This window comes from Pygoscelis adeliae, unplaced genomic scaffold (genome assembly GCF_000699105.1).
Source record: "Pygoscelis adeliae isolate BGI_AS28 unplaced genomic scaffold, ASM69910v1 Scaffold160, whole genome shotgun sequence".
Lineage (NCBI taxonomy): Eukaryota > Metazoa > Chordata > Aves > Sphenisciformes > Spheniscidae > Pygoscelis > Pygoscelis adeliae.
Genome location: NW_008824035.1, coordinates 852288 through 877240, shown reverse-complemented (window position 1 = coordinate 877240; position 24953 = coordinate 852288). Strand labels below are relative to the sequence as shown.

Sequence of the window (24953 nt, the reverse complement as noted above, 5' to 3'; positions counted from 1 at the left end):
CCCGCGGCGGCCCTCGCCTCGGGGGGGGGCTGTGGGGCGGGACTGGGTGCCGGGGAGCAGCGGGCTGGCTGAGGAGAAGTGTCTGGGCAGCGCTCGCCGTTCACGGGGCAGAGAGCAGAACGCTCGGGTGTACCTGGCTACCGGAGGGGGGCTTGTTCTGATCTGAAAAGTGGTGTTTTTCTTTTAAACCTTAAATAACAAGCTTGAATTAAGCTTCTGAAATTACGTTTTTTATCCCCGACACTTTATTAAATCCTTGCACTCTGTAAGCGGAGGCCTGGTGGGGCAGTCGTGTTCGTAGAGAAAGACTTCAGTACACTGTCCCATTAGCTGCAGGCTGGTTGTGACTGACAGCCTCCATAAAAATTAAACCGTGGTGTCTGTGCCGTCAACTCCTTAAATCAGGTTTTTGGAAGCAACGTAGTCCTTGTTGCAGCTGCCCAGATTTCCTTTAATTACTTTAGCAGTGCAAATTTAAACAGACGTTTTTGGTTTGGGCTGCTGTTCCTGTAGTGTTTTCAGAGGGAGTAACTCTTTTCCTAAAGGTATCCCATTGTAAACCACAGAAACGAATTTCAGTCTTTAGCTTGGTACAAAATGTTATGTCATAAGCCCTCTCCCCGTTTGTTTGTTTGGGTTCTTTGTTTTGTTTTTTAAACGTGAAGCATGAAGATATTTTAATTCAGTTTATTTCCAGAATTGCAGGAAGCTTAAATGCTAAAGACAAATGCCAATAGAAGCTTTTAGCTATGAATGTGGTTTTAAATTACTGGGCATTAACAGATACTAATTTGTGTTATTTCTCTAGTGGCCTGATTGGGTTGTAGTTGGTCAATGTAATTATATGGAAGAGTCTGACTTCAGACTTCAATCATGTTGTTCTCCTGTTAGTAAGTCAATCCTGTTGTTGTAGTCTGTTTTGGTTTTGATGTCCTCATTCAGATTTGTTTTCCTCTAATGAAATGTGTGAGATATTTTAAGTGAAATAATTCAGTAACTTCCTTCAGTGAATTAAAAGTTCACCAATTTTTCTTCAGGTGTGTTTCTTATTGAGGTGCCTGTTAGAGGGTGTGAGTTGGCTGCTCGTAACTATCTGAGATAGTCCTCACTGTCCAGGACTCTCTTTTTAGTACATCTTATTGCCAGTAGTAAGTTTGCAGTATAATATTTTAAAATATTGGCACTGTCTTCAGTGGAACTAATTTCAACACTGAGTTTATCAGTACCAGCAGCTTAGTGCTATAAGTTATGGTGCTGAATTCTGTGTTTTTCAACAAAAGAAAATCTAAACAAAACTGTGTAATGTTGTATATGAAGACAAGGTATAGTAATTTTTGTTAGCCCTATTATTTGTAAAAATACCCAGGTTTCTGTTGTTTGTTCCCAACCAGGAATCTAAGAATTAAGATTGTGGACCTTGTCACTGAGAGAAAGAGATAATACTCTTCCAAGAATTCAAAACCATTTTCTCTTATATAAAAGACTTTTTTTCCCATCCATTCTCTTCAGAGGGTAGTAGATAGCATTCACCATCTGCTTTAGAATCTGGGCGAGAGAAACAATGAGCTTTATATTTCAGTCTTATTACGCAAGACATGGAGAACAAAGAGCGTGTCTATACTCCAAGTTCAGAACCACCTAAGGTGACTTTGCCTGAGCCAGCTCCGGTCCAGCAGCTGTAAAGCTGTTGACAAACCAGAGTCCATCAGATCACCACTGAGATAGTTAGGGGACTGGGACACTTGCTGTATGAGGAGAGTCTGAGGGAACCGTGTGTGTTCAGCTTGGAGAAGAGAAGGTGGCAGAGGCACGTGGTTACTATTTTCCAGTGCCTGAACTAGAGAGAAAATGGTGCCAGATTCCTCTTGGTGCTGTGCAGCAGCAGGAGGAGAGGCAATGCTCTCCAGTTGCAGGGAGGGAAATTCTGACTAGGCATAAGGATGATATTTTTCACGGTGAGGTGATTAAGCAGGGGAGAGGTTGCCCAGAGAGGCACTGGCTTTAGAGAACTTCAAATCTCAACTGGACAAGGACCTGTGCGATCTGACCTAACTTTTTGTAGTTAGTACTGCTTTGAGGAGAGTGGATAATCAAAGGCCCTTTTCAGCCTAATTTTTTTCTATGATTCTGTCATAGCATGTTCGTATAGAGCTGTGTGCAAACCAGTCCAAACTCTGTCCATAGGCTACACTGCATCCTATAGGCTTATTGGCTTGGTAAGCAGTAGTTTTATAATGCAGTGCGGATACACTATTAGGAGATGTATTCATGCTGGTATTAGAAAAGACTGGTAGCTGTTACACGGTCTGTGGTAAGAATCTTTTTGCAATTGAATGTGTTAGACTACAGGGAAATAAATGGCTTCATATTTTCTCAGTAGAGTTGCACCACTCCAATTACCAGACAAAAAGCAGGCTTGTCATGTAAATCTTTCTGTATTGGTTATAATACTGCTTTTCCCTCATTTATGCTGAAAGAAGTTCATCATCTGTGTCACTGCAGACTATGAGACCGTTATGGGCGTTAGACTTTCGAGGTGTGAAAAATCTTGCACATGGACCATGCCTAACTGGAAGATAGACTGGCGAGAGCATTAAATGAGGAACTGAAAGAGATATGTGGTTATTGTGGCAAAGTGTTCAGTCGCCTTTTCTGTGATTGCCAAAAAGCTAGACTAAAAATACCAGCATTGGCCTGCTTGGTGTTTAGAATACTTTAATTCTCCAGGCATTTTGATCTCTATTCAAGGGGAAGCCAGATGTGTTTAATCTCATTTGGGGAGAGAAAGGAGGAGGATGGATCTTTTGTTCCTTAAAAGAGTAATGCTGTTGATTTTGAAACAAGGTACTTAAAATATTTTGTTGTATGACTCCCTCTTGCATCTAGTGGCAGTCAAGGAGTTTCTCCCCATCGTGTTCAGGGGAAGAACTCCCTAGAGCTGGAATGAGTTTGCTCCCCTTCCACAAGTTGGACCACAGATTAGTTTATGAAGAGATTGCTAACAACTGATAATGTATGTCTATACATATTTTATCACTGTCAAATTCCTGTATTTTGAAGGAGGTTTTCTTCGGAGCCTGATTTGATTTTTGGCTCTCTTGGGAATTGCCAGAGTTTATCCTTGACTGCAAAATTCATGCAAATAGTTAAGTGCCTAAAACTTGTGTGAGTTCTACACCACAGCAACTGTATTGCAAATGATAGCCAACCTGACTTGTTTAAGGGTAGCACGGGTATGTCTACACAAACTTTCTGTGCTTTGTGTCTTTCCTCCCTTACAGCCTTTGCGTAAGACACAAAGCAGAAAGAGGACAGCTGTAGCATAGACATGCAATATTACTGCAAGTGCAGCTGCATGGAAACAGGCTGTGTGGCCAGTGCCAGGGGTATTGGTGGTGGTGTGAAACAGAGGAGAAATAGAAGAATAGCCAAAGGCAGTTGTGTTAGAGCCAATTTTAAATAATTTTACAACTAGATTGTCTTGTTTGTTTATAGGAAGGTGCTGTGCCTTGCTAAAATGTGCTAGCCAGAGTCCTGGGCACAGTCAGAGGGTGCTTTTGGACAGGCAGCTTTGATGTCTGATGCTGAGGGATTGATGTTGTGGAAAAGCAGAGAATACTGGACACTCTTAAATGCAAGTTTATGGATTAGAAAAAAAAGGACTATTTTGTGTTTTAAAAAATGTTAACTGAAGAACAGGAATCAAGAAATTAATTGTTTATTTGTATTATTTCATGATATCTTGTAATGCTTTAGTGTATATCTTGGCAAAAAGGTAACATAAATGCTTCCCAGCTTAAAAATAATTTTTCACAGCTGTGATTTTTCAAAGGCATTTGAGAAAGTTGAATTCTACGTGGAAACACTCTAGGAAGAAAAGGGGAAGTGATATGAAATTGTACGTGTAAAAATTATTATATAAGAGAGAAAAATGGAATTATAGCTAGATTATAAGTTTAAGTATTCCTGGAAGTCTAATGTTAGTAGTAATTTAAATGTCTAGTTGTGATTTTCCTTTTTTTTTTTTTCAAGCCCAGTCCGAGTGGCAAAGGGAAGTTGGCAAAGAGAGCAGTGAACTTACTACCACAGTTGTCTCAGGTAGTTTTGTTGGCTTTTTTTGTAAGCTTTCATTTTCAAGTATGTGTCACGGCATGGTTATGTAAAGACCATGGTTCTCATTCAAATATATGCTGAGGTGTATATTCCCTCTCTCTCTCCACTATGTATGTGTATTATATCTGTATGTGGAGCATTGTTTATATTTCAATATTTGGAAAACATTGAAAGTGGAGTATTTGAACAAGTTTGAAAATATTTAAGGTATAAAACTAGATAGTTTACAAATATTACATATACGTTTAACATGCTTATCTCTGATGGTCTGGATATTTAGAATTTGAGGGCAACATATAAGTAGTAGTTTATTGTATGATTTGTATGCTGCCTTATTCCTGCTATATATTAGGCTGCAGTTTCTTTGATTTACTATATTTAAGAAGTCTTGAAGTGTGTGTTAGTGGCACCTACAACAAATGTAAAATTAAAATATATTATTAATATATATTAATATAATATTAATATATTATTCCAGGCAAGGTCTAAACCACTGTGGCAGGAGACTTGTCCTTCATTCCATCTAAGCAAAGAACAGAAAGATGACGAGTCAGAGGAGTTTACTGTAAAAAATGAGTATTCACCTGGTAAAGTTAACATTTTTAGTACTACTAAAGCAAACCTCTCATAAACATAAACATGTGTGATATAGTTGAACTTTTAAAAAAAAAATTAATTTCAAAATGTATTTTCTGCAAGGAGATTACTTGAAGGTGAGATGCAAGAGACACAAGGTACAGGATTCTAGAGATAATGAAGCAGGTGCTGGACCATCAACCTCTACATTGCAGAGCAGCAGTCATCTGAAAAAAAACCACGAAAGTTTCAGAAGTGCTCTTGTTAACATTATATTGTGAGTTTCCTTATCTTTGATTAATGTGTTTTTCCTTTTTGATAGATGAACCAAATTTTAAAATTAAATTATTTTAAAATTTTGACTTTTGCAAATTGCAAGTATGTATATGAGCATGAACTATACCACCAGTTTTAAAAGCTGAACCTTAGCAGATAAAATACAAACTTGGTCACATGCTTCAGTGTTCTTTTTGAATCAGAATGTCTTGTGCTCACTGTACAGTTTTGGCAGTTACCTTTTCTTTGTTTTGTTTGTTCACAACTGACATGTAGGATGGCTATATATTACTTATGCCAGTAAAATGTATCTGAAGAATGCGATGCATACTCTTTGTGTTTTTGTCTCAGACAGCAAGACCTTACTGAAGAACAGCTTTCATCCCTTGATGGAACCCAGCCTCCACGAGCAGATTCTTCTACACCGATAGAGAAAGATATTTTGGTAGCTAAAGACTGTTTTCTAGAGTATTAAATTAAAAAGTGCCAGTCATTTATTGTAAATATTGACAAGATGGTTGACGCAATGAGAGATGACTGACAGTGACGTATTCTTCCACTATTAGTTTCACACAATATGTTATTTATAGTGTTACTGTTGAGAATGGAGCATTAGGAATGTATGGATGATTCAAACAATTGCAGAATGGAATAGTAACTGGAGAATAACCAATGTCAGGAAGTAATAAATGAATCTTTTCTACACTTGCTGAAGGTGAGAATAACTTGTAAGGGAGGGTGCACTGCTTTGTCTGAGCAGATGGTATACATAAGACAATTCTCTTTGGGTTACCCTCATCTAAGGGCTAGGATGTTCTTCATTCTCATTCTGGTTTAAGATACCTTGTTTGACACAACTGTATACACAATTTTGTGATTTATTTATATTTAAAACAGATTCAGTTCATTTTGGAATAAATTGATTGAAATAAATTTGTGTGTTACTTCCTGACATTGGTAATCTTCCAGCTGATATTCCATTCTGCATTTCTTTGAATTTGGGCTGATACATTTCTTCGTCTATGTTTCCTTTAATGCTCTGAGGTTTTGTTAATCAGATTTCACATGCCTGTTTAAATGCTGGCATACAAGCAGAGGTACTTAATTGTGGTTATACGTTCATATTCTGTGCAATGCATTAGCTGTACATTGCATATCCACACAAAACTGCAGAATGCATGGCTTTCTTTTTGAATATATGGTCCAGCCCCAGAGCTAATGGTTAATAATGGCAGCACTGGAATGATGAGATAGATGAATATATATTGAAAATCTATTTAAGGAAAAGATTGGTACTGGGACAGTGCAAAGGAGAGGCATCTCCCCAGAGCTGTAGAAATGTAACAGCAAAGCCAAAACAAAAGCCAGATTTCTATGAGTTATGTACATTGTTCAATGAAATTTTTGTTATTTAGCTCTTACCAGAGAAATGGAATGAAGCTTATGCCACTATACCCTGTTTTTCTATCTCAATAGCTTTTTATCATTATTCTGCTGACTAGTGTTTGGCAGGCTGATGAAGATATTTACATCAGATTTAGTGATGTATATGTAATTTACAACATAAATCCGTACTTAGTACTAATTACATTTATTTTTACAAAATAAGTCCATATCTCTAGCTAAACCTGTAGTAGCAATGACTTTCTAGTACTGGACTTAACTGATGCATCTTGTTCTTTTGTCCTGCAGAAATACTACTATTACATTCGCCATGGAATTGATACAGCAAATGTGGCCCCAATGGATGAATCATGGCTAGACCACATCTTAGCTTTAATTCCACAACATCTGAAAGTCCTTGATGAAAGTATACATTTACTGACTGATGAAATGAAAGAAGACTATCTTCTGAGTGTAAAAAAGGCTATAGGTAGATTTCTAGGAGTTTACTTGCATTTTCTCCTAAGTTGCTAATATTCAGAAGCATTCATTGTTGAGTGCTGTTCACTGCTGAGAGCTACTATTGTGGAAGAGTTACATAAAAGTGCTCTCCTGAATGTTAGAAGCACATTTTAATACAAAGAATACTCAGATTTTCTTGTCCTTGTAATGATCAAAGCTAATATTATTCAGTATTTTTGATCTTTGAACACGTTTTAAAAACAGTATTTTATTTTATAAATCCCTATTTAATAGTATAGCTTTCTCCTAAACCCCTTTTCATGTATAGCTAGATAAAACTGTTCATCTCAATAAGTTGTGCATTTGGACGTTTTGGTTGAGACACTGAGGTGCTGGAGTGTGTCCAAAGAAGAGCAGTGAAGCTGGTGAAGGGTCTAGAGCGCAAGTCCTATGAGGAGCGGCTGAGGGAACTGGGGTTGTTTAGCCTGGAGAAAAGGAGGCTCAGGGGAGACCTCATCGCTCTCTACAACTACCTGAAAGGAGGTTGTAGCGAGGTGGGTGTCAGTCTCTTCTCCCAAATAACAAGGGATAGGACATGAGGAAGTGGCCTCAAGTTGCACCAGGGAAGGTTTAGATTGGACATGAGGAAAAATGTCTTCACCAAAAGGGTTGTCAAGCATTGGAACAGGCTGCCCAGGGAAGTGGTTGAGTCACCATCCCTGGAGGTATTTAAAAGACGTGTAGAGGTGGTGCTTAGGGACATGGTTTAGTGGTGGACTTGGCAGTGTTAGGTTAACAGTCGGACTCGATGATCTTAAAGGTCATCTTTCCAACCTAAATGATTCTATGATGCTATTCCTTTGCTAAGCTTATTTTGGCTTTTCTTTTCTTTTTTTTGTTATACTTTTTCAGTTGACTTTGTTTTAAGAGACACCAGGGAAAAAGATGAAGACAAGAAGAAAGATTTTCTTCTACCTCATCGTGCAGAGTAAGAAAATATATTTATTTAAAAACACTGACTAGAGAATGGTAGGGTAGAATAGCACGTATCAGGAAGAGTCTTAATAGTGGTAGTGTGAGCTGTAACTAAGACATAGTTATTAGTTATGTAAAATCAAATAATGATTATAGAGCATCTTTGGAAAAACCCTGGAAAATACGTGTCTACCTTGAAAGGTTGTTTGGAATTACTTTTGTTTAGCAGTGCTTAACTGGTAAGAAGTCCCACAATTAATCCCACAGCATTTGAAAATGGGATATAGCAGGCCAAATGCTTATGTATAAACTGCATTGTAATCAATGGGACAATGTCATGAGCTGGACAGATTTCACTGAAGCTCTGTCTTATTTACAGATTGCGACAGTTTGGCTCAATACATACAGGTTTAAGAATGTAATAAATACAGACTGTTTTGTTCCTCAGAACAATTCAGCAATATGTAGTATAAACAGTGATAGATGCCTAGCTTTTCTGGCTGGGTTTTTCAGTATGTAGCAACCTCCATACTGGAGGGGATAGGTGTGGCCTTTGTTTAGAGTAATGGCCTATCTCCGTTCCATTCACACTTGCCTTGAAAAGACTGCAGTCTACTGAAAGCAAGTATAGTGCTACTCCCAGGATCATACATCTGTCCAGTGTGGATCAGCCTACCTAGTATCAACTTTCCTAGAACATACTTTAATTCTTCCTGAGATGTGAAAGTGAAGAGGTACCTTTTTCATACTTATAGCCAAAACCTGGTAGAATAAATTTGTCTTGTAGAGGAATGAAATCTTACAAATGCTGCAGAAACAGAACATTTCCACTGATATCAACCAGGCTCTGTACTGGGGGTAGCATTACTGAGTAATTTTAAAAACAGAAAAGGTGGTGTTGTGAATAATTTCTGGTCTGTGGTTTGAGGTAGATGCTTTTAAATATCAAATGGTAGGCGTCAGAATATAATAGAAGGGGTGGCTGTGACAGATGTTACTTAAGCAATTTGCATCTTAAAAAGATAAATAATATGTGATGAATTAGGACGAGAGGAAATGGCCTCAAGTTGCGCCAGGGGAGGTTTAGATTGGACATGAGGAAAAATGTCTTTACTGAAAGAGTGGTTAAACATTGGAACAGGCTGCCCAGGGAAGTGGTTGAGTCACCATCCCTGGAAGTATTTAAAAGACGGGTAGATGAGGCACTTTGGGACATGGTTTAGTGGGCATGGTGGTGTTGGGTTGACGGTTGGACTCGATGATCTTGGAGGTCTTTTCCAACCTTAATGATTCTATGAATTTATTGTTGTTATTGTATCCCCTGGGTAAGAGGCCGTCCTACATCTGATTCTTTATTGATCTTCCATATCTCCTAGGAACTGCGTAGGACATCACAGTAGTTTGTATATGAACTTATGTCACACGCTTACATGCAAACCCAAAAGTACAACATTCTCCTAGTAGAATAATCGTCAGTAAAACAGTTTTATTCCATTAACAGTATTTGAAATATGAAATTTTCTTATAAAGAAATATGTAAGATAGATGTGGAAAAACTTGAAGTTTTTTAACTTAACTTCCTGTAGCTACTTTTTCTGTCTCCTACTGAGTACAGATTCACTGGGAAATGGATATAAGTTTTATTTTATATCAGAAATTACTTTTTTTGATAGGAGTTCATTATGAAAATGGGAACAAAAGTATTGCAAATACATGACAAATTTGTCAGGAGTATTTTTGCTTTTCCCTTGCAACCTAAAAGTTGCAGTATATACTTCTTAAGTTGCAATGCTTAATATTTTAATAGTAAAATCAGACTGCCTGTAGAAAATGACAACATTTTTAAAGAAAAAAAAGGCTATGAGTATATAAACCCCCCCCCCACCAAAATAGCTTAATGTTTTTAAAAATTTGAGAGCAGACCAACCGAGTTTACAAAAAGGCTCTAAATTTGTGAGTTTTTACAGATTTGATGTGATGAGCATAAACATAGATATTACATATCATAGAAAATTGCATATTGATTGACTAAATATATACATATAATGATTTTAGTACATGCTAAATATAAGGGTCCATGAACAGATTACAGATATCTTAGGATTTGGCCAATATTTCTCTCATTATTTCTTTTTTTTATACAGTGGTCAATATTTGAAGACTTTTTAAAAATATCTGAATAATGAGCAGAAAGCTAGATTTATCTCCTGAATTCTGTGCTTTCTGGGATGCAAACAATTATCTTAAAGAAAATGTATAAATATTTCAGTTCTTAGCACAGCTACATTCTTGTTGTACTACTGTTTCTTGTTGTGTTTGTGGTTTTGTTGTTTTGGGTTTTTTTTTTTAGAATAGAAGTAGTGCCAAAACCTTGGAACAAGTCTTTCTTGTCAGCGTGCAGTTACCTGAAAGAAAATTTGCATGCAATAAATCCTTCGATGCTTGCTGTTCTGAACTTATGGGAGACCTCATTTAAGTAAGTGTTATCTGTATCTCTTAGGTTTCAGCTGCTCAATGATTTCAGAATCTATATAGGGAAATAATGGATGGTAACATCTTAAGATTTCCAAGTTGCCCTATTGAATTTGGGACTGCTACAATATATACATCTGAACACTGATCATGGATATGATGGCTTTGTTCAAAAGCCATTATCCCAAATATATTTGTCTGTGTTCCCTCTAACTTTATGCTTTGAAGAGTTTCTGCCAACTTTTCCTCTGTAGAGGTCAATCTTTCTTATCTGTTCTTCCCCAGAAATCACATGGAATGCTTTGCCTTCTGCATTTCCTTTGGTATCTAGGCAGTTTTAAGCAAGAAGCTACATGTGAAAGTTGAATAGTTTAGCTGTTTTGTACTTGATTTTCTTTAGAGCTTGGGTGAAATGCCATCTGGACCTGGAAATTTGTGATTTTGTTATTTGGTTTGGTTTTTTTTTCTACAGCCTGTTCCACTGACACTTTGTTTTGAGACACCATGTTCCTTATACAGAAAGGCCCCAGAATGGAGCTGCTATGATCTTATCTTCTCTAAGCCCTCTTTTTTTTTTTTTTTAATTTTATTCTCTCTTTGTTATCTTACAGGCTTTGGCAAGCTTCCTGCTTCTGACATGTTTGAAAAATAATTTATTTTTGGATATGACTTCCATTTTTTAAATAGTCTTTCTTTTAGTATAGTCCCTTAATCTCTATTTAAATTTGACACTCTCTTTTTCGGTCTTTCTCAGGTCAGGAATATTCAAAACAGTCTGTCTCCCATGAAGAGAAGTGCTGTCTTGCCTAGCAGGGCACTTATGTTTTTTCCTCTTATCTGATTAACAAGGGAAAAAGGCATTAGATGGGCTATTATTTTCTGCTTCTCAGAGTAGACTAAGCTGCTCACTTATTTCTTGACTGGTGATACAAAAGAGAATGAACTGGCCTGTCCAGGCCAAGTGCTGTAACAAGTTGCAAGAAGTGGTTTGGTTTGGTATGGTTTTTTTTGTTTGTTTGTTCTGTGTTTTTTTTTTTTTAATTTTTGTTTTATTTGCAAAGTAGGAGACAAAATTCAGACAATGTCTTTTAAAAATATAAAAACTGAAAATGATTTTGAAGCTAGGTTTAGATGGTTATTTATTTTTACATTGATTCGTAAAAATCCATCCAGTCCTAGAAAGGAATGCTATTTAATGCATTCAGAATTTTTAATGTTTGATCCTATATATAATGAGTAACATACACACAAACTCTGATTCTGCAAATAGTTATTAATATGCTCAAATGTAGTAATTACTACTTCAATTTAAGACCATGCATACAGACAGTACTGCAGTGCTTATATTTGGTTGTTCTGAAGCAATAGAAGCTAATTTCTGAAAATAACGTTTTTAAGTGTTTAAAATACGTTTAAAAACCCTTTATGATTGAAATGTGAAATATGAAAAAAGTTTTATGGAAACAAAAGGATAAAAAACAAGATACAGTGAATATGCTCCTAAATTATTATTGTGTTCTATTCTGTTTCAGAAATTTACGCCTTCTTGATACAGAAATATTTCACAGTAAACAAGAAGCTGAGGAGCTCTCATTTTTCCAGAATAAAGTCATGAAGGAAATTGGAAAATCCAAAGTGATTCTATCTAAGAAGTATGATCCAGTGTATCCATATTTTTTAAGTTACAGGGAAATATTTAACTTTTTCTTCAGCTGTTTTTGAAACTCTGAATTTCTGGAGAGAGAAGGAATGATCCATTTTAATAATACATATTAAAGAAAGAGATGCTGTTTTATGGAGTGCTTTGAGGCCTATGAATGAAAACTGCTGTGTAAATATTGAGCATGTTATCATGATTTGTGCAGTTTTCTTATTCTGAATTTTGGTGTGACGTATTTTGCTCACTTCTTAGAGGGACGTTAATAATATGTGTTTTGGTCTGTTATGACAAAAGCTTTTATTTTGTGGACTTATTTGTGCTGGATAAATGAGAAAATACAATGTTACTGCTATCAATAGTTTATGACATTTTAGAATATAAGCTGTGATATAACTTACTTAAGACTTGCCCCATCCCTACTTCACACAAAGGAATTGTCTCATTGATAGGAAGATTAACCTAGGATCACATCAGTAACAGTATCTCTGTAGAACATCTGTTGATGATTTTGGAATTTCAGTTTGTATATTCTCAGTTTTGTAGCTGTTTCTGAGAGCAGAGTCATCTGAAAAATGTTACATTAATGAGACCCGTTGACTTTAGAGATTATGACTAAGATTTTCAAGAGTAAAGTGTTTGGATATCATGATTTTTGTATATTCAGCCTGAGATATTTTAAAAGAAGAAAGGCAGTGTTCTTGGTAGCACCCTCAGTATGCTGCAGTTAAGCTTTCAAATAAAGCATCAGAATTGCTAGGTCTTTTTTAGATATTTGTGGTCAAACTATATTGTTTGTATGCATCTGATCTTTAACCAATAATGCTTGATTGCTGCAGTTACGTATTTCTGCATTTTTACTATTTTAGTAAAATATTTTACTATTTAAGGTTCTAATTTTTAAATATCTACTATTTCAGGTTTTAATTAAATAAAACAACTGTCAAGACTACTATAGTCTCAAATATTTGTTTTTTTATGCCATTAACCTTGAAGGCTTTTATTTCTGTACTTGTTTATGATTCTGTTACGTATTGCCTTTACCATTTCCAGATGTATTTCTTCCTGACCCTGAAGATACCTTTCTGCTCTTAACTGAAGGCTGCACACTCCTGTACTTTCTTCCTTCCTATTTCCCAGCAATGCCAGAGCCAATTTCATTTTGGTTAAGGGTAACTGGGAAGAATTCCCTTTGTATTGCTTTCACATCTTAACATCTACTGAGGTTACAAGGATGCATACCAAACTGTACAACCTCTGGGACTTAAGTGTGCTGCCTGTGAAGCCTTTCTGGCCTGGGAAATAGGAGACCAAAGCAAGATAGCAAATTTGTGTATCATAATATCTTATATTTTAAATATGGTTCCATAATAATAGGTAACATTTTCAGAGACACAATTCCTTGGAATTTAAAGATACTACCATATGACCTTAACTACTTAAGTTAAACTAGTTTTCCAAGTATACTGCAACATCTTTTGACTGCATGTAATATAAGCATTTATAGCAATTAACTTAAAACCACGGGTTTATTAATGCTAATCATTTGAAAAACTTAAAAATATTGTATTCTTTTAAGGTGGTTTCCAGAAGTGCAGAAAATCTTTTATCAAGGTAGTAAACAAAAACAAGTACCCAGAAATGCCAGCATCACTAAATTTGAGTCTTTCTTCGGTTGTGCTGCTACTTTAATGGCTCGTGAACTGCAACATTTACTTTTACGTTCAATTCAAGACTTTACAGATTTAATTGTTCAACCTGCAGTAAGTAGTCTTTCATACGCACACTAGCAGCATTTGTTTATCCATGTACATACAACTTGTTTCCTGTTTATTTTGCATCTTTCAAAAAAAAGTATGAACTCTGGTGGCAGGTGATTTCTGCAGAAAAAGGAATAATATTTTAGGAATGCATTATTTATTAAGTAGAGTTAAGATAATTTTTTTTGTCATCTAAGAAGGGAAATATCAGCGTATTTTAAATCTGCTATCCTCAAGAACACACTGCAGTCAGTTAGACATACAGTAGAAATTCATTAATATAAAGACTGTTTGCATCTTGTACTAGTGCTTTCTCTCTATAATACCCATCTGTGAAGAAGTCTTATCTTCACTCTGCTATTAGTAGGTGTCTACTACATGCTTTGGCAGAATAGTTCTTGGGGAAAAAAATAAAGTAAGAAGGAAGGAGTTTCTCTTTTGCACTCACATAATATTTATTGTAGAGGTAAATATTTCTTGTTGATATTTGATGTCTTGGAGTGCAACTGGATCTTTGTTCAGCTTATTGTTAATGCAGCCTTACCATCAAATATCCATAAAACTCTGGCTCCAGATATTGATGAAAAAACATGCAGAGAATGTAAGGAAGTAAGGAATCTTGTTGTGGAAGCAGAGTATGTATTTTTCATTCCTACTCCTCTGTAATTGCTTTGTATAATTCTGAGCTAAGTGAGCTTTGATGTCTACAGTACTATTTTCAGTTATTATTAGTAATAGGTACGTATTTTCTAATCTTAACCTTCCTAATGGTGGTCCTATGCTACGTAGTAGTGATAAAATGCTTCTTCATGTTTCCTAATTAAATTTTAGTGTAGTTAGAATATGTTAGCAGATGTGGGAAAGTTAAGAGATGTCTGATCCAGATTAAAGATATGATGAAAAATCAAATTATGCCACCAAGGACAAAAGCATATACAAATTTTCATACTGGAATACATGGAAATCCATACTGCAAATATAACCCTCATGATACTCATTAGTTTTTGTGGATCAGATTCTTGTTTAGTAAATAAAATTGGATGTAAGACTTTTTTTTCTTTTTTTTTTTTAAGGTTAGTAGATTCATAGTGACTGCTCCAGATGATGAATACATGTACTGCTGTTACACATAATAATTCATATATTGCTACACTTGTGAGGGCTACTACTGTAAAGCTGCTCTGCCTCAGTCTATGCAAACAGCTTTATAAAAATTGTTGGCTGATGTATAGAGGATGCCTCTTGTGGCTACTGAAAATAACATTGTATTTCATCTTAATGAACGTCAGTTTATGTGAATTTTATTGGAGACATATGTCCTACTTGCACGAGTATTTTTGTTAGGATTATGGCATGTCACTTGCAATTAAAGTCCTGACAACTTAAGATGCATATACTGGAGTAATTCTTAATGATCCTTTGACTTTTTCTGCCGAGTTAGGTTAACTAATATTTTACTTTCCTTTTTTTTTTTGTGTTAGAAATCAGTCCGAGCCTACAAACACCCAGGTTTCATCCTGAGGCTAATCCTTGAGAATGACGGTATTAAATTTGACCCTGACTTTAATGACTACGAGGATATATTACTGAATGTTTATACTGTTATGATTCAAGCTGTCAGTGATATACCAAGAGTTGAGACCAAATTATTTTCTAAGTGGGTAAGAAATTACAATCCTCATGGGTTTTGTTTTATCGTTATATTGTTGCTATGTTTAGTTCTTAGGTATTTTAATGAACAGCCTTATTGTCAAAACTCACATAGTAATATTATAACACTCTTTGAGAATATTTGGAACACTTTGAAATCATCTTAATTTTATTTGCTTAGAGAACAGTGATTGGGCTTTTTATTAATAAAAAGTCAAGAATCACCTAGTTTCCTCTATGAGTTATTTTCTGCAGCAGCAACTACAAATGTACCACAAACAAAATAGATGCATTTAAATTTTAAACACATTTCTGCAGTATTCTGGAAAATACCTTCTATTTTAATACTGGAAAGGGTACTGTTTTTGTAAATATAGAGTCTTTTGAGTAGACTATCCTTTAAAAAAAAATCTAAACCGTAATTTTTAAGCAGTCTGTATTTTAGTTGTTTTATGCATTCAACCATATTAAAATGTTAGGTCAAACAGGAAACAATCCAGGTTAAGTAAAAAACATTTTGTGAAATAATTAAAAAAAAAAAAAAAGTACCTACTTGGTTTAGATTCGCATGTAACTTTCAGTGTAGCAGTCTTAGTTTTTAATATGGAGAGAGTGAAAGTAATGCCCTGTGGTGCCTCTTGATCATTTCCCAGAGAGCTGTGGGAGGCGAACATTCCTTTTTTCCTGAAGGAATATAATTTGGACATTCTGTTGCCCTTTCTCTTTAGCACCAACTTGAATTTTAAATAAAGATGCCAACCCTCAACATTTTTAATATGCTTGAACACATGACCAAGCAGAAACCTGAGTAGTATGCTATGTTTTATAAAAGCACTAATCAATAACCTGTGAAAAGGCAAATTAAAAGAAGCATCTCAAGCATGTCTAAATGCACAAGAGCAAGGCCTTATATCATCTGGGGGGTTGCAGGAAAGTGTTTTCCATATTTCTGATGTTACAGATTCATCAGTTGATAGCAAAATTGAAGTTGTGCCTGTGGTTCAGGAAAGAAAATCCATGTAGATCAAATTTAAAATTGTTGATAGGATTGTTTTGGGTGGATAAGTATGTGGACTTCTGAGTTTCTGAATGAAGCAGCTCTGACTTCTTACATGTTGGAGGCAAACATCTGTAAGCTAGGATGAAAAAAAAATTTGGAGTAGAATGTAAATAGCTGTATATACAAAATTAGGTTTGTAATCAGTCTTTAATTAGAAAGATTTTAAAGTAATATTTACTTGGTTTTTCTATGCTGTTTATCTTCCATGACATAACTGAGCTACAGACATAACTGTAATTTGAAAATGCGTTTGGTTTTTTGTGTGGTTTTTTTCAAAGCCAAAAGGTGAGTCCTCATCAACTGTCTTGAAGCCTGTTATCCTAGATGAGATCTTGGATGAGCATAAGAAAAGGATCAGAGAAGAAATTATCAAACAGAGTGCTGCACCTGTGGAACATCTCAAGCTGTATGATAAATACAGCTTCCTGATAAACAAACAAGCTGAACAAGATATTGATCAATTCCTGACAGAGGAACATACTTTTGAAGAAATGAAAAGGGAAATTATAAAGTACCAGAAAGTTGCTAAGGAAATAAAATATACTTCTAGGAAGGTAAATTATAATAATATTCATGAAGAGATATGGATATGATTTTAATGTTGATTTTGTACTAAGAATGTTATCAGTCAAAGTTGATAATTAGCTGTGAGATAATTAAAGTGAAATAAAATTAATTTTTTCAGAAAAAGGGAGAACTTTTCAAGAGTTAGCATTTCTGGGGTGTAGCTGCCGTACTTAAGTGAGACTTAGTTATTTTTGCTAGAAATTGTTTTGGGACTTCTGAAGGCATTCAGAGTATGCGTCTCTTAGATGTGAAGGCGTAAGAGAAAGTGTGGGTCCAGCTAACTCCAAATTCCTTCCAAGCATCTAAGGCAGAGAGAGAATCCTTAACATGAACCACTTTTTTAGTCCCTGTAAGGATATTCTGGGGTAAAAATTCTTTGTCCATCCATTCTGAAAAAGAACTCAGAAGGCTAAAGCGGTTTTCTTTAAATTGTTTCTCTCCTAGCATTCAGTTCAAACCTCAGTTCTGAAGAAACTAATACTTACAGGCCTGTCATGAGGGCTTCTGTGTGTGGAAGTCAAGCTCACTTGCCCACTAGTCAAAGAAAGCATTGGATTTGAAGACTCACTGGGAGGCAGAGTCCCTTTTTAATCCTAAGGAATGTCACCTGTCTCCAACAGTAAAGCAAGATTACTACATTTTAGATGTATCTCAAACTCTGTAATTTCACCAGATGACATTCACTGTTACAGACAGTAGATGCCCTTCCTTTTTGAGGAAGTAGCTTATTTGTCAAGGTAAAAAGGAATAGAAGTAAGATTTATATGAAGTTCGACATGCAGATACAGAAGAACAGTTACTTGCAACTATAGCTTTTTCTTTCCCTTCTTCACTTGGAAGTTTTAAAAGCATTTTATGATTTAACTAAATTCCCAGGTGAGATCCCTGGCATTCTGCTTAGGACAGTGAGAGAAAATAGGTAAAAGCTATTCAATGTTCTGACAACTGTTATATTTGTATTGCAGTATGTCCGTCTAGGAATGTTTGAATTGCACTGTGATGAATTAATAAGTGCTTTGGTAAAGCGAGCAGATAATATTTGTGAAAAAGTTATTTCCAAAATGTTCAAAGATCATCAAGACATAAATGCGAGGTAACTCTCAAACTGAAAATGTGTATTGAAATGTACTTAATTTTGTTCCCACTGTTGAATTTTTTAAGCCTTAAAGGATATGTTGATCTCATTTTTGTAGTTATAAATGTATGTGATTTGTCCAAGGATGATTAAAACAAAACACGTATGCCAATCTGTTTATTTTATGTATTTTTCAGACTATGTGATGAGTTTGAGAGAATATCAGAAAAAGCCCTTACTACTCCGTCTAATACACAGGAACTAATGGAACTTAAGGTACTCTCTTCTTTTTTATGAGTCCAAGCAAGAAGTAGCTACCAGCACTATTGCTTTGGCCTTAAGCAGTAGCATATGCAAGTTGCCCCCTTTACAGGTGTGATTCTGGCCTTGTTAAAGTCACTGGTGCTGTATCTGTATTACAAAATAGAAAAGGACAGGTTGTCTTTGGCCATGAGGCTAAATGTCATAGCCTGGCTCTTACACATACAGCTAAACTCTTCCCCACCAAAATGTTATGGTTGCAACCAGACTGCCTATTTGGAACAGTCCTTTTTTTTTCTGCTGTCATTTGCCCTATACAGTGGTACTACTGGTGAGAATGCCAGTTGGCATGGACCAAAACCCTGTAGTAGGGCAGCTGTCTCCAAAGTGGGGGCTGTGCAGCCCAGGGGATGCACAAGACGATTGGAGTACATGAAGGAAATTGTATTTATTTTTTATCTAAAAGAAGTGAGAAGGAAATTAAGCTTTACCAGTACTTAATATACAGATAGACACTGGTGCCCTCCGTCTGTATGTCAGAGGGTCCTCAGTCACCTACACGTGAGGTGTCCTGAGGAAAGAGCGGGTGTTCCACAATGCGGAGGGATTCGCAGTGACACTCACTTGTTCACTTGCTTTCAGTATATTACTATGTATTGCAGTTTGTGTGCCCAGTTAAGTAGATTTACGGATTATGTTACCTAATTTTAACTAACCTAACCCTCACAAAATGGGCAAGTGTCTTAAAAAGATTCCCTCAGAGAAACTGCAGATTGAAGATAATACTAATAATGCAAGCACAAGTGATCGACAAGAAAATGGCAGAGCTGACACTTGTAGTACGAGCTCTTTGTTGTCTACATTACGAGGTAAAAATAATGATGGTCTAATCAGATTTGACAAGTTGGCCAAAAAGATTTAAAATTATCAGAAAGACTATTAGAAATATGAATTTACATCCACTATCGTTAATGATGAACCTTGCCTGAAATGTCTGTTGTGCCTTGAGATATTAGTTAATCATGGTATGAAACCATCACACTTAGCAAGACGTTTAAAAACTAAGCATCCAGATGATGAAGAGAAACCTCTACAATTTTTTCAGTGAAGTTTCAGGTCATGTGATACTCAGTCCAGTACTCTACAAAATGTGATGATCCGTGCTTGGAAGACTCAGAAGCCTCTTCTTATTTAATAGTGAAAGAGAAAAAGCCACATACTGTTGGGGAAACACTTGTTCTTCCTGCTATGGTAAAAATGGCTGAAATAATAAATGAAAAACAGCATGGTGACAAACTAAAATTCATTTCTTTGTCAGCAAATACTGTTGGAAGGTGCATGGAAAACATTGCTGAAGATTTGTAGAAACAAGTATTAGAACAAATCATACAGTGTGGGAGATTTGTTACACAGCTGGCTGATGGTATTTGCCAGATTCTGTTTCAATAATGAAATACATGAAGAACTACCTTTTTCTGAGCCACTAAAGAAAAGATGTATTGGAGAAAATATATTCTCAACAGTAAATGATTTCTTCAATAAAAGCAGTGCTTTATGGAAAAACTGTTCAAGTGTAACCACTGATGGGATTGGCTTCTTTGACCAGAATAAAAAAAGGATTCCAGGATAAGGTTACGGAGATAGCACCACGTGAAATTCATTCACTGCATCATTCATGAACATGCTATGGCAGCAAAATAAAGTTCTACAGGATGTTATCAATGTGGTTAATTTTATAAAACAGGATCTTCGAATAGTAGAATCTTCATAATAGTTTGTATTGAGATGGGATGTGACCGTGAAAATCCACGGAGAGGTTTGCTAGTTATCTTGTGGCAAATTCCTTTAAAAGAGTTGTCAAGCTTAAAAATGAGTTATGCATTTTTCTTTTGCAAAAGGACAAGTGTTCCTAATTTTGCTGACCTTTTCTGTGATGACAGGTGGCTGTCAGTAGTATGCTACCTAGCAGATATTTTTGGTAAAATAAGGACACTTAATCTGTCCTTCAAAGTAAAGGTGATGTCTTTAAGAATGAGTGAGAAATTAACTGCTTTTCAGAAGAAAATCATGCTATGGAGAGAGCATTTTGAAAAATGGATGTTTAGAAACGTTTCCATTGTTATGTGATTTTGTTGCTGAAAACTGTGTCCCTGTCTATAAAACCTCATATTTTTTGTACATTTTAAAAACTTGGAAACTGGGTTTTCTAACCTGTTTAAAAATCTTACAAAATATTTGTGGGTTTTGAACTCTCTTGTTAAAAATGCAAAAATGTAAGACCTTCCAGTTAGTTTGCAAGAACAACTGAGTGACATCAGGGAAGATGGAAATTTACTAGATGAATTTCAACAAACACCTTTGCATAATTGGTGGATGGGATCATGATTTATTAAGCGCAGCCAATGATGCAATTCTTCCATTTGGATCTATGTATCTTTGAGGGTTTTTTTTTAAGCTATGACAGCCATTAAAATGAAGTATTGAAATAAACTGAACTTAGAACCAGACCTTTGAATCTCTGAATCTCAAAGTATTAAATCAAGATTAATGAAGCATATTCAATCACATTGCTTTCACTAAAAATAATAATAATATAATATTATTAGTGGAAGCAAAAAGGTTTCTGTAAAATTAATAAATAAAATTTAAAATATTATTTATTTCATCTTCATTTAATCCTTTTTTAATTTCTATTTTTTGTGCATGTTTTATTGTGTTGTACATAACATGTTAGTACAGTAATATGTGTGTATAATCTATAAATAAATATACATATATTGGGGGTGTGTGCTTAAAAATTTCTTACTGATAAGGATGTGTGATAAAGTTTGGAGACCACTGCTGTAGGGGAGCATGCTAGCAAGCACTGTGGCTGGCTGGAACGCTGATTGAGCCTTTTGGTAATACAGATATTTAGTTAGTAATATAGGTATTACATTGAAATTTTGTCACCAATTTTCACAAAGCAAAGCGTTTGTATATAATGGCTTGGAATAAGTGCATGGTTTTATTTCTATCCCCATCTAGCCTAGTGTAAGCAGATAACAAGTAATTTCTGTAGTGTGGGCAACATGCCAGTAGAATTAAATTTAGACTGCGTGTTCTTCAGGCTTCTGAACAGATAGTGTAGTCAAACGGCGAATACGTCTTGGTTCTCCTGAATTAAATTCAAGCAATCAAATTAGATGTGGAAGACTCAATATCCATTCCTAATATCCTCAACTAATCAAAGAGTTGAAACCTAAGATATAGGGAACTTTAATATGTATTTAATTCTTCACAAGAAAACTTTAAAAAGCACTCATTGGGAAGTTATAAAAAGTAATTTTGCCTTTATAGCCTTTGTTGAATGATCATTTAAAATTTAGCAGATGCAGGGTTTGCAGTTTGGTAACTGTAAAATCCCATCTCCTCACTTACAAATACCACTTCTGTAATCAAAACCCTGCTGTTCCTTTGATGTATTCAGGCTCCCGTTCAGCAAAGCACTTACATTCACACTTGAAATGTAACGTGTCTTAGTGTCTTGCTGTTCAGTGAAGTTCTGATGTATGTGCCCAATATTAAATATGTGGAATATAGGTGTGTGCTTAAAATAAATTGGGTGCCTGAGTGGTTGGCTGAATTTGGATCTGAGTGATTTGTACTTTTGCTACAGTGAAGTTTAACGTAGGATATAACTGGAGTATTTTTTTCAGGTAAAAAGGAAAATGTATGGAAGTTGAACTATGTGCTATCTGAGAATATGGTGCCTTTAAAATGCATACATATTATGCTATAATTTTGTGTTGGAGAACAAACAAATTGTATGTTATCATGTGTAGCATGTAGTATTATACCAGCATCAAACCCCTTCTAATAGTTCTTCTATCTCATTGCTGAAAAGATGTTATCAGTGTTTGTCTGGGGTATTCTTTTAGTAGCCAGATGTTCTCTAGATCCATAGCAATGGGTATATTATGAAGCATAGAAGCTGCTGTTAAAAGAGCAGAAGCGTAGATTTACTGGACAATTTATCCCTACCTAAAAATGATTCCAGTGATATCACATTGTATTATCATGTTAAATTTTTCTGTATCTTCAATTGATGGATATCAAGTAATATTTACATATACTGGTATACTATTTATCTGTCTAATTGGCCAACATTTTTACTAATACAGCTCTTTCATTGTTAAGAGGCTTTCACAGTGCTTCATTATGGATTATTGTTTAAACTGGGCTGTGTTGCTGTTCTGTTAAGAGTACCATACAGAATGCTACATGTATCAACGCAGTTTACTGCCAACTCTTGAGATCTGAAAGAGCAACGTAATTTTTATTTTAATCACAATGAGCAGTATAGTGGCTGTCTATATTCCTTATATTCTTACTGCTAGGGAAGACCTAATCTTACGTTGGGCCATCCAGTGCTTCCCTTTCTGAACCGTCCTTCTTTTCTCTTGTAGTTCTCTTACTAATTTTTCCTCGGTAGCACCATGCTTTCTTTCCCAAACCTGCAACAGGCTGTCTGGATTGGCTTCCGTTAGTCCAAACCTGTGTACATACAGCTTCACCTATTCTTTTGAGTTTTATTCAATAAAATAGCTAGTAAGGTAGTTGTATTAGCAAATTATATGCTGTAAAAATGGCTAATACCATGCCATTCCAAATAAACACCTTTTCAGATCACGTATTTCTAATTTTATTTAATTTTCCTTGTAAAAAATAAGCTTTTAAAGTTAAATATTAACTACTTCAGTCATTATTTTGGCATTAAATTATATAAAAAGTGTCTTCCTTTTTAATTTCTGTTCCCCAGGCCTGTATGCAGAAAGTGGAAACGCGTGACATGCTTGAATTGAGGCAGAAATTAGTGGATGCTCTAAATTGTGTGGCTTTCCTGATAGAATGTGTCAACTTTTCACCAGCAGACATTCGACTGAACAGTAATGTTTTTCAGTGGTATGCACGAATGCCAGATATCTTTGAAGAGCACAGAAGGATAATTAAAGAAAAAACAGATCAATTTCAAGATGGTCTTAAGGTTTGTAATGACACTATTTTAAAAATCCTTGAGCTACTAATTTTGAATGGCACATAGGACATGAAATAACGGATGGAATAACCTCTTTTATTTTCCCATGTATTTAAAAAGAAGTTTGAACTATGTTTTTATATTATTCTTGATATTAACTAATTTTTGCCTGCTTTCCACTCATTTGCTTTTCACATATCCACGAGTACTGCAAGACAAGCCACATCTCACATTTTGCAGTCTGAAAGCTCTTTGGTTACAGAACTTCCAGTGATGCTGATGAAAGTTGTCTGTATGTGAAATAGTAAAATTCAGGTAGATCCTTTAAAGACATGTACGTGGCTTGATTTATGCACATGAGCAGTCCCTTTGGAGTCAATGGCAGTATATGAAATTTCTATGATAGCTCAAAAAAAACCCCCGTTAATTTGTAAGTGTGATCTTGCTGTTAGGACAATGTCAAATAAGGTAGTTTTATACTTTACATATATTTTATCTCTGATAGAATTTTTCAATATATTTACTAGGCTTTTATAGTACAGTTTGTTATATTATCTAAGTGATGGGGTCTCACCACAAGGATTGCTAATTACTAGGCTGCTGATCTGTTACAGTTACTGCCGCTATAGCTGTCTGTTTTGGTTTTCTGGTGCTCCTTAGTCTCATCATAATTTTGTCTTGGATCATACGTATTTTGAGATAGTGAGCTTCTATGTTTATGCAGTACGTTTAAAGAAGTAGCTGGTAAGTGTTACTGTGTTATAAATAAATGTGCAGCATAGACTCTGTTATCTTGGAACATGTTATTGCTTTGTATAATTTGATGCTTGGTTTCAGACATTGACCGCTATTGATACTTAATGTGAAATGTATTGTGGAGTCATATATATGAGGAAAAAGCTATCCTTGAACTGTGTGGCTTTAAGACAAGAGACACCTCTGCCTTGTGAAACTGTTTAGCTTTGTCATTTGATTAATCCTATTATTCTATTTTAATTTGAGATACACTAGGAATTTGAATTTAGCTTTCTATTATTAGCCCGCTGACTATGTCCATCACAGAAAGCAGAAATTTCTATGTCCAACTATATCCTATGACATAGAACCCAAAGTCGCGTCTGTCAGTTAACCTAATAAGTCACTGCAGGTAACAGTAAGATTCAGGGCGAATTCTGTAATTTGGTTGGAATAGATACTCATGTGCAAATATATTGGATGTCTTGGATTTTCTGCAAGTATAAAGTGTTCTGCTATAGCAAATCAGAATAGTTATTCCTTCTTTTTACAGAAATTTATTGTGATTTTTTAAAATTATTGTATGCTTGCTTGATGTTTAATTAGATACGCTGTGAACAATTTGTTGAGGAACTGAAAAGCTATTCTAAGCAGGTTGAAGAACTTAGCACATTTGGAGATATTCAGGAAGTCAACAGGTATTTGAAGAAAGCTCAAGCATTAAATATAAAATTGGATCTTGCTGCTGATAAGGTACAGATTGTAGTCTAAACTAGTCCAATAGTATAAATTGTAAATGTTAATATTTGTGTTATCAGAACCAACAGTTTGCTTAGTAATGCAGTTACCGAGGTGTGGCAAAATAATTCTTAATTCAGCTATGAAATATTTTTGTGGGATTTGCAATTTAAACT

The 24953-nt window shown here is 35.4% G+C and overlaps 1 protein-coding gene across 1 annotated transcript in view; it reads left to right on the top strand.

Annotated features, from left to right (window-relative positions):
- The first annotated feature begins 1595 nt into the window (after nt 1–1595).
- Nucleotides 1596–24953, top strand: part of DNAH7 (dynein, axonemal, heavy chain 7) — a 130375-nt gene continuing 107017 nt past the window's right edge. Inside the window, exons 1-16 of the mRNA XM_009332767.1 lie at nt 1596–1643; nt 4033–4098; nt 4592–4700; nt 4813–4966; nt 5317–5410; nt 6658–6838; nt 7723–7798; nt 10136–10261; nt 11790–11909; nt 13494–13677; nt 15156–15335; nt 16663–16938; nt 17917–18044; nt 18224–18302; nt 23089–23313; nt 24646–24792. Coding sequence (XP_009331042.1) covers nt 1596–1643; nt 4033–4098; nt 4592–4700; nt 4813–4966; nt 5317–5410; nt 6658–6838; nt 7723–7798; nt 10136–10261; nt 11790–11909; nt 13494–13677; nt 15156–15335; nt 16663–16938; nt 17917–18044; nt 18224–18302; nt 23089–23313; nt 24646–24792 — 2193 coding nt within the window. The remainder of the gene's footprint in view (nt 1644–4032; nt 4099–4591; nt 4701–4812; nt 4967–5316; nt 5411–6657; nt 6839–7722; nt 7799–10135; nt 10262–11789; nt 11910–13493; nt 13678–15155; nt 15336–16662; nt 16939–17916; nt 18045–18223; nt 18303–23088; nt 23314–24645; nt 24793–24953) is intronic.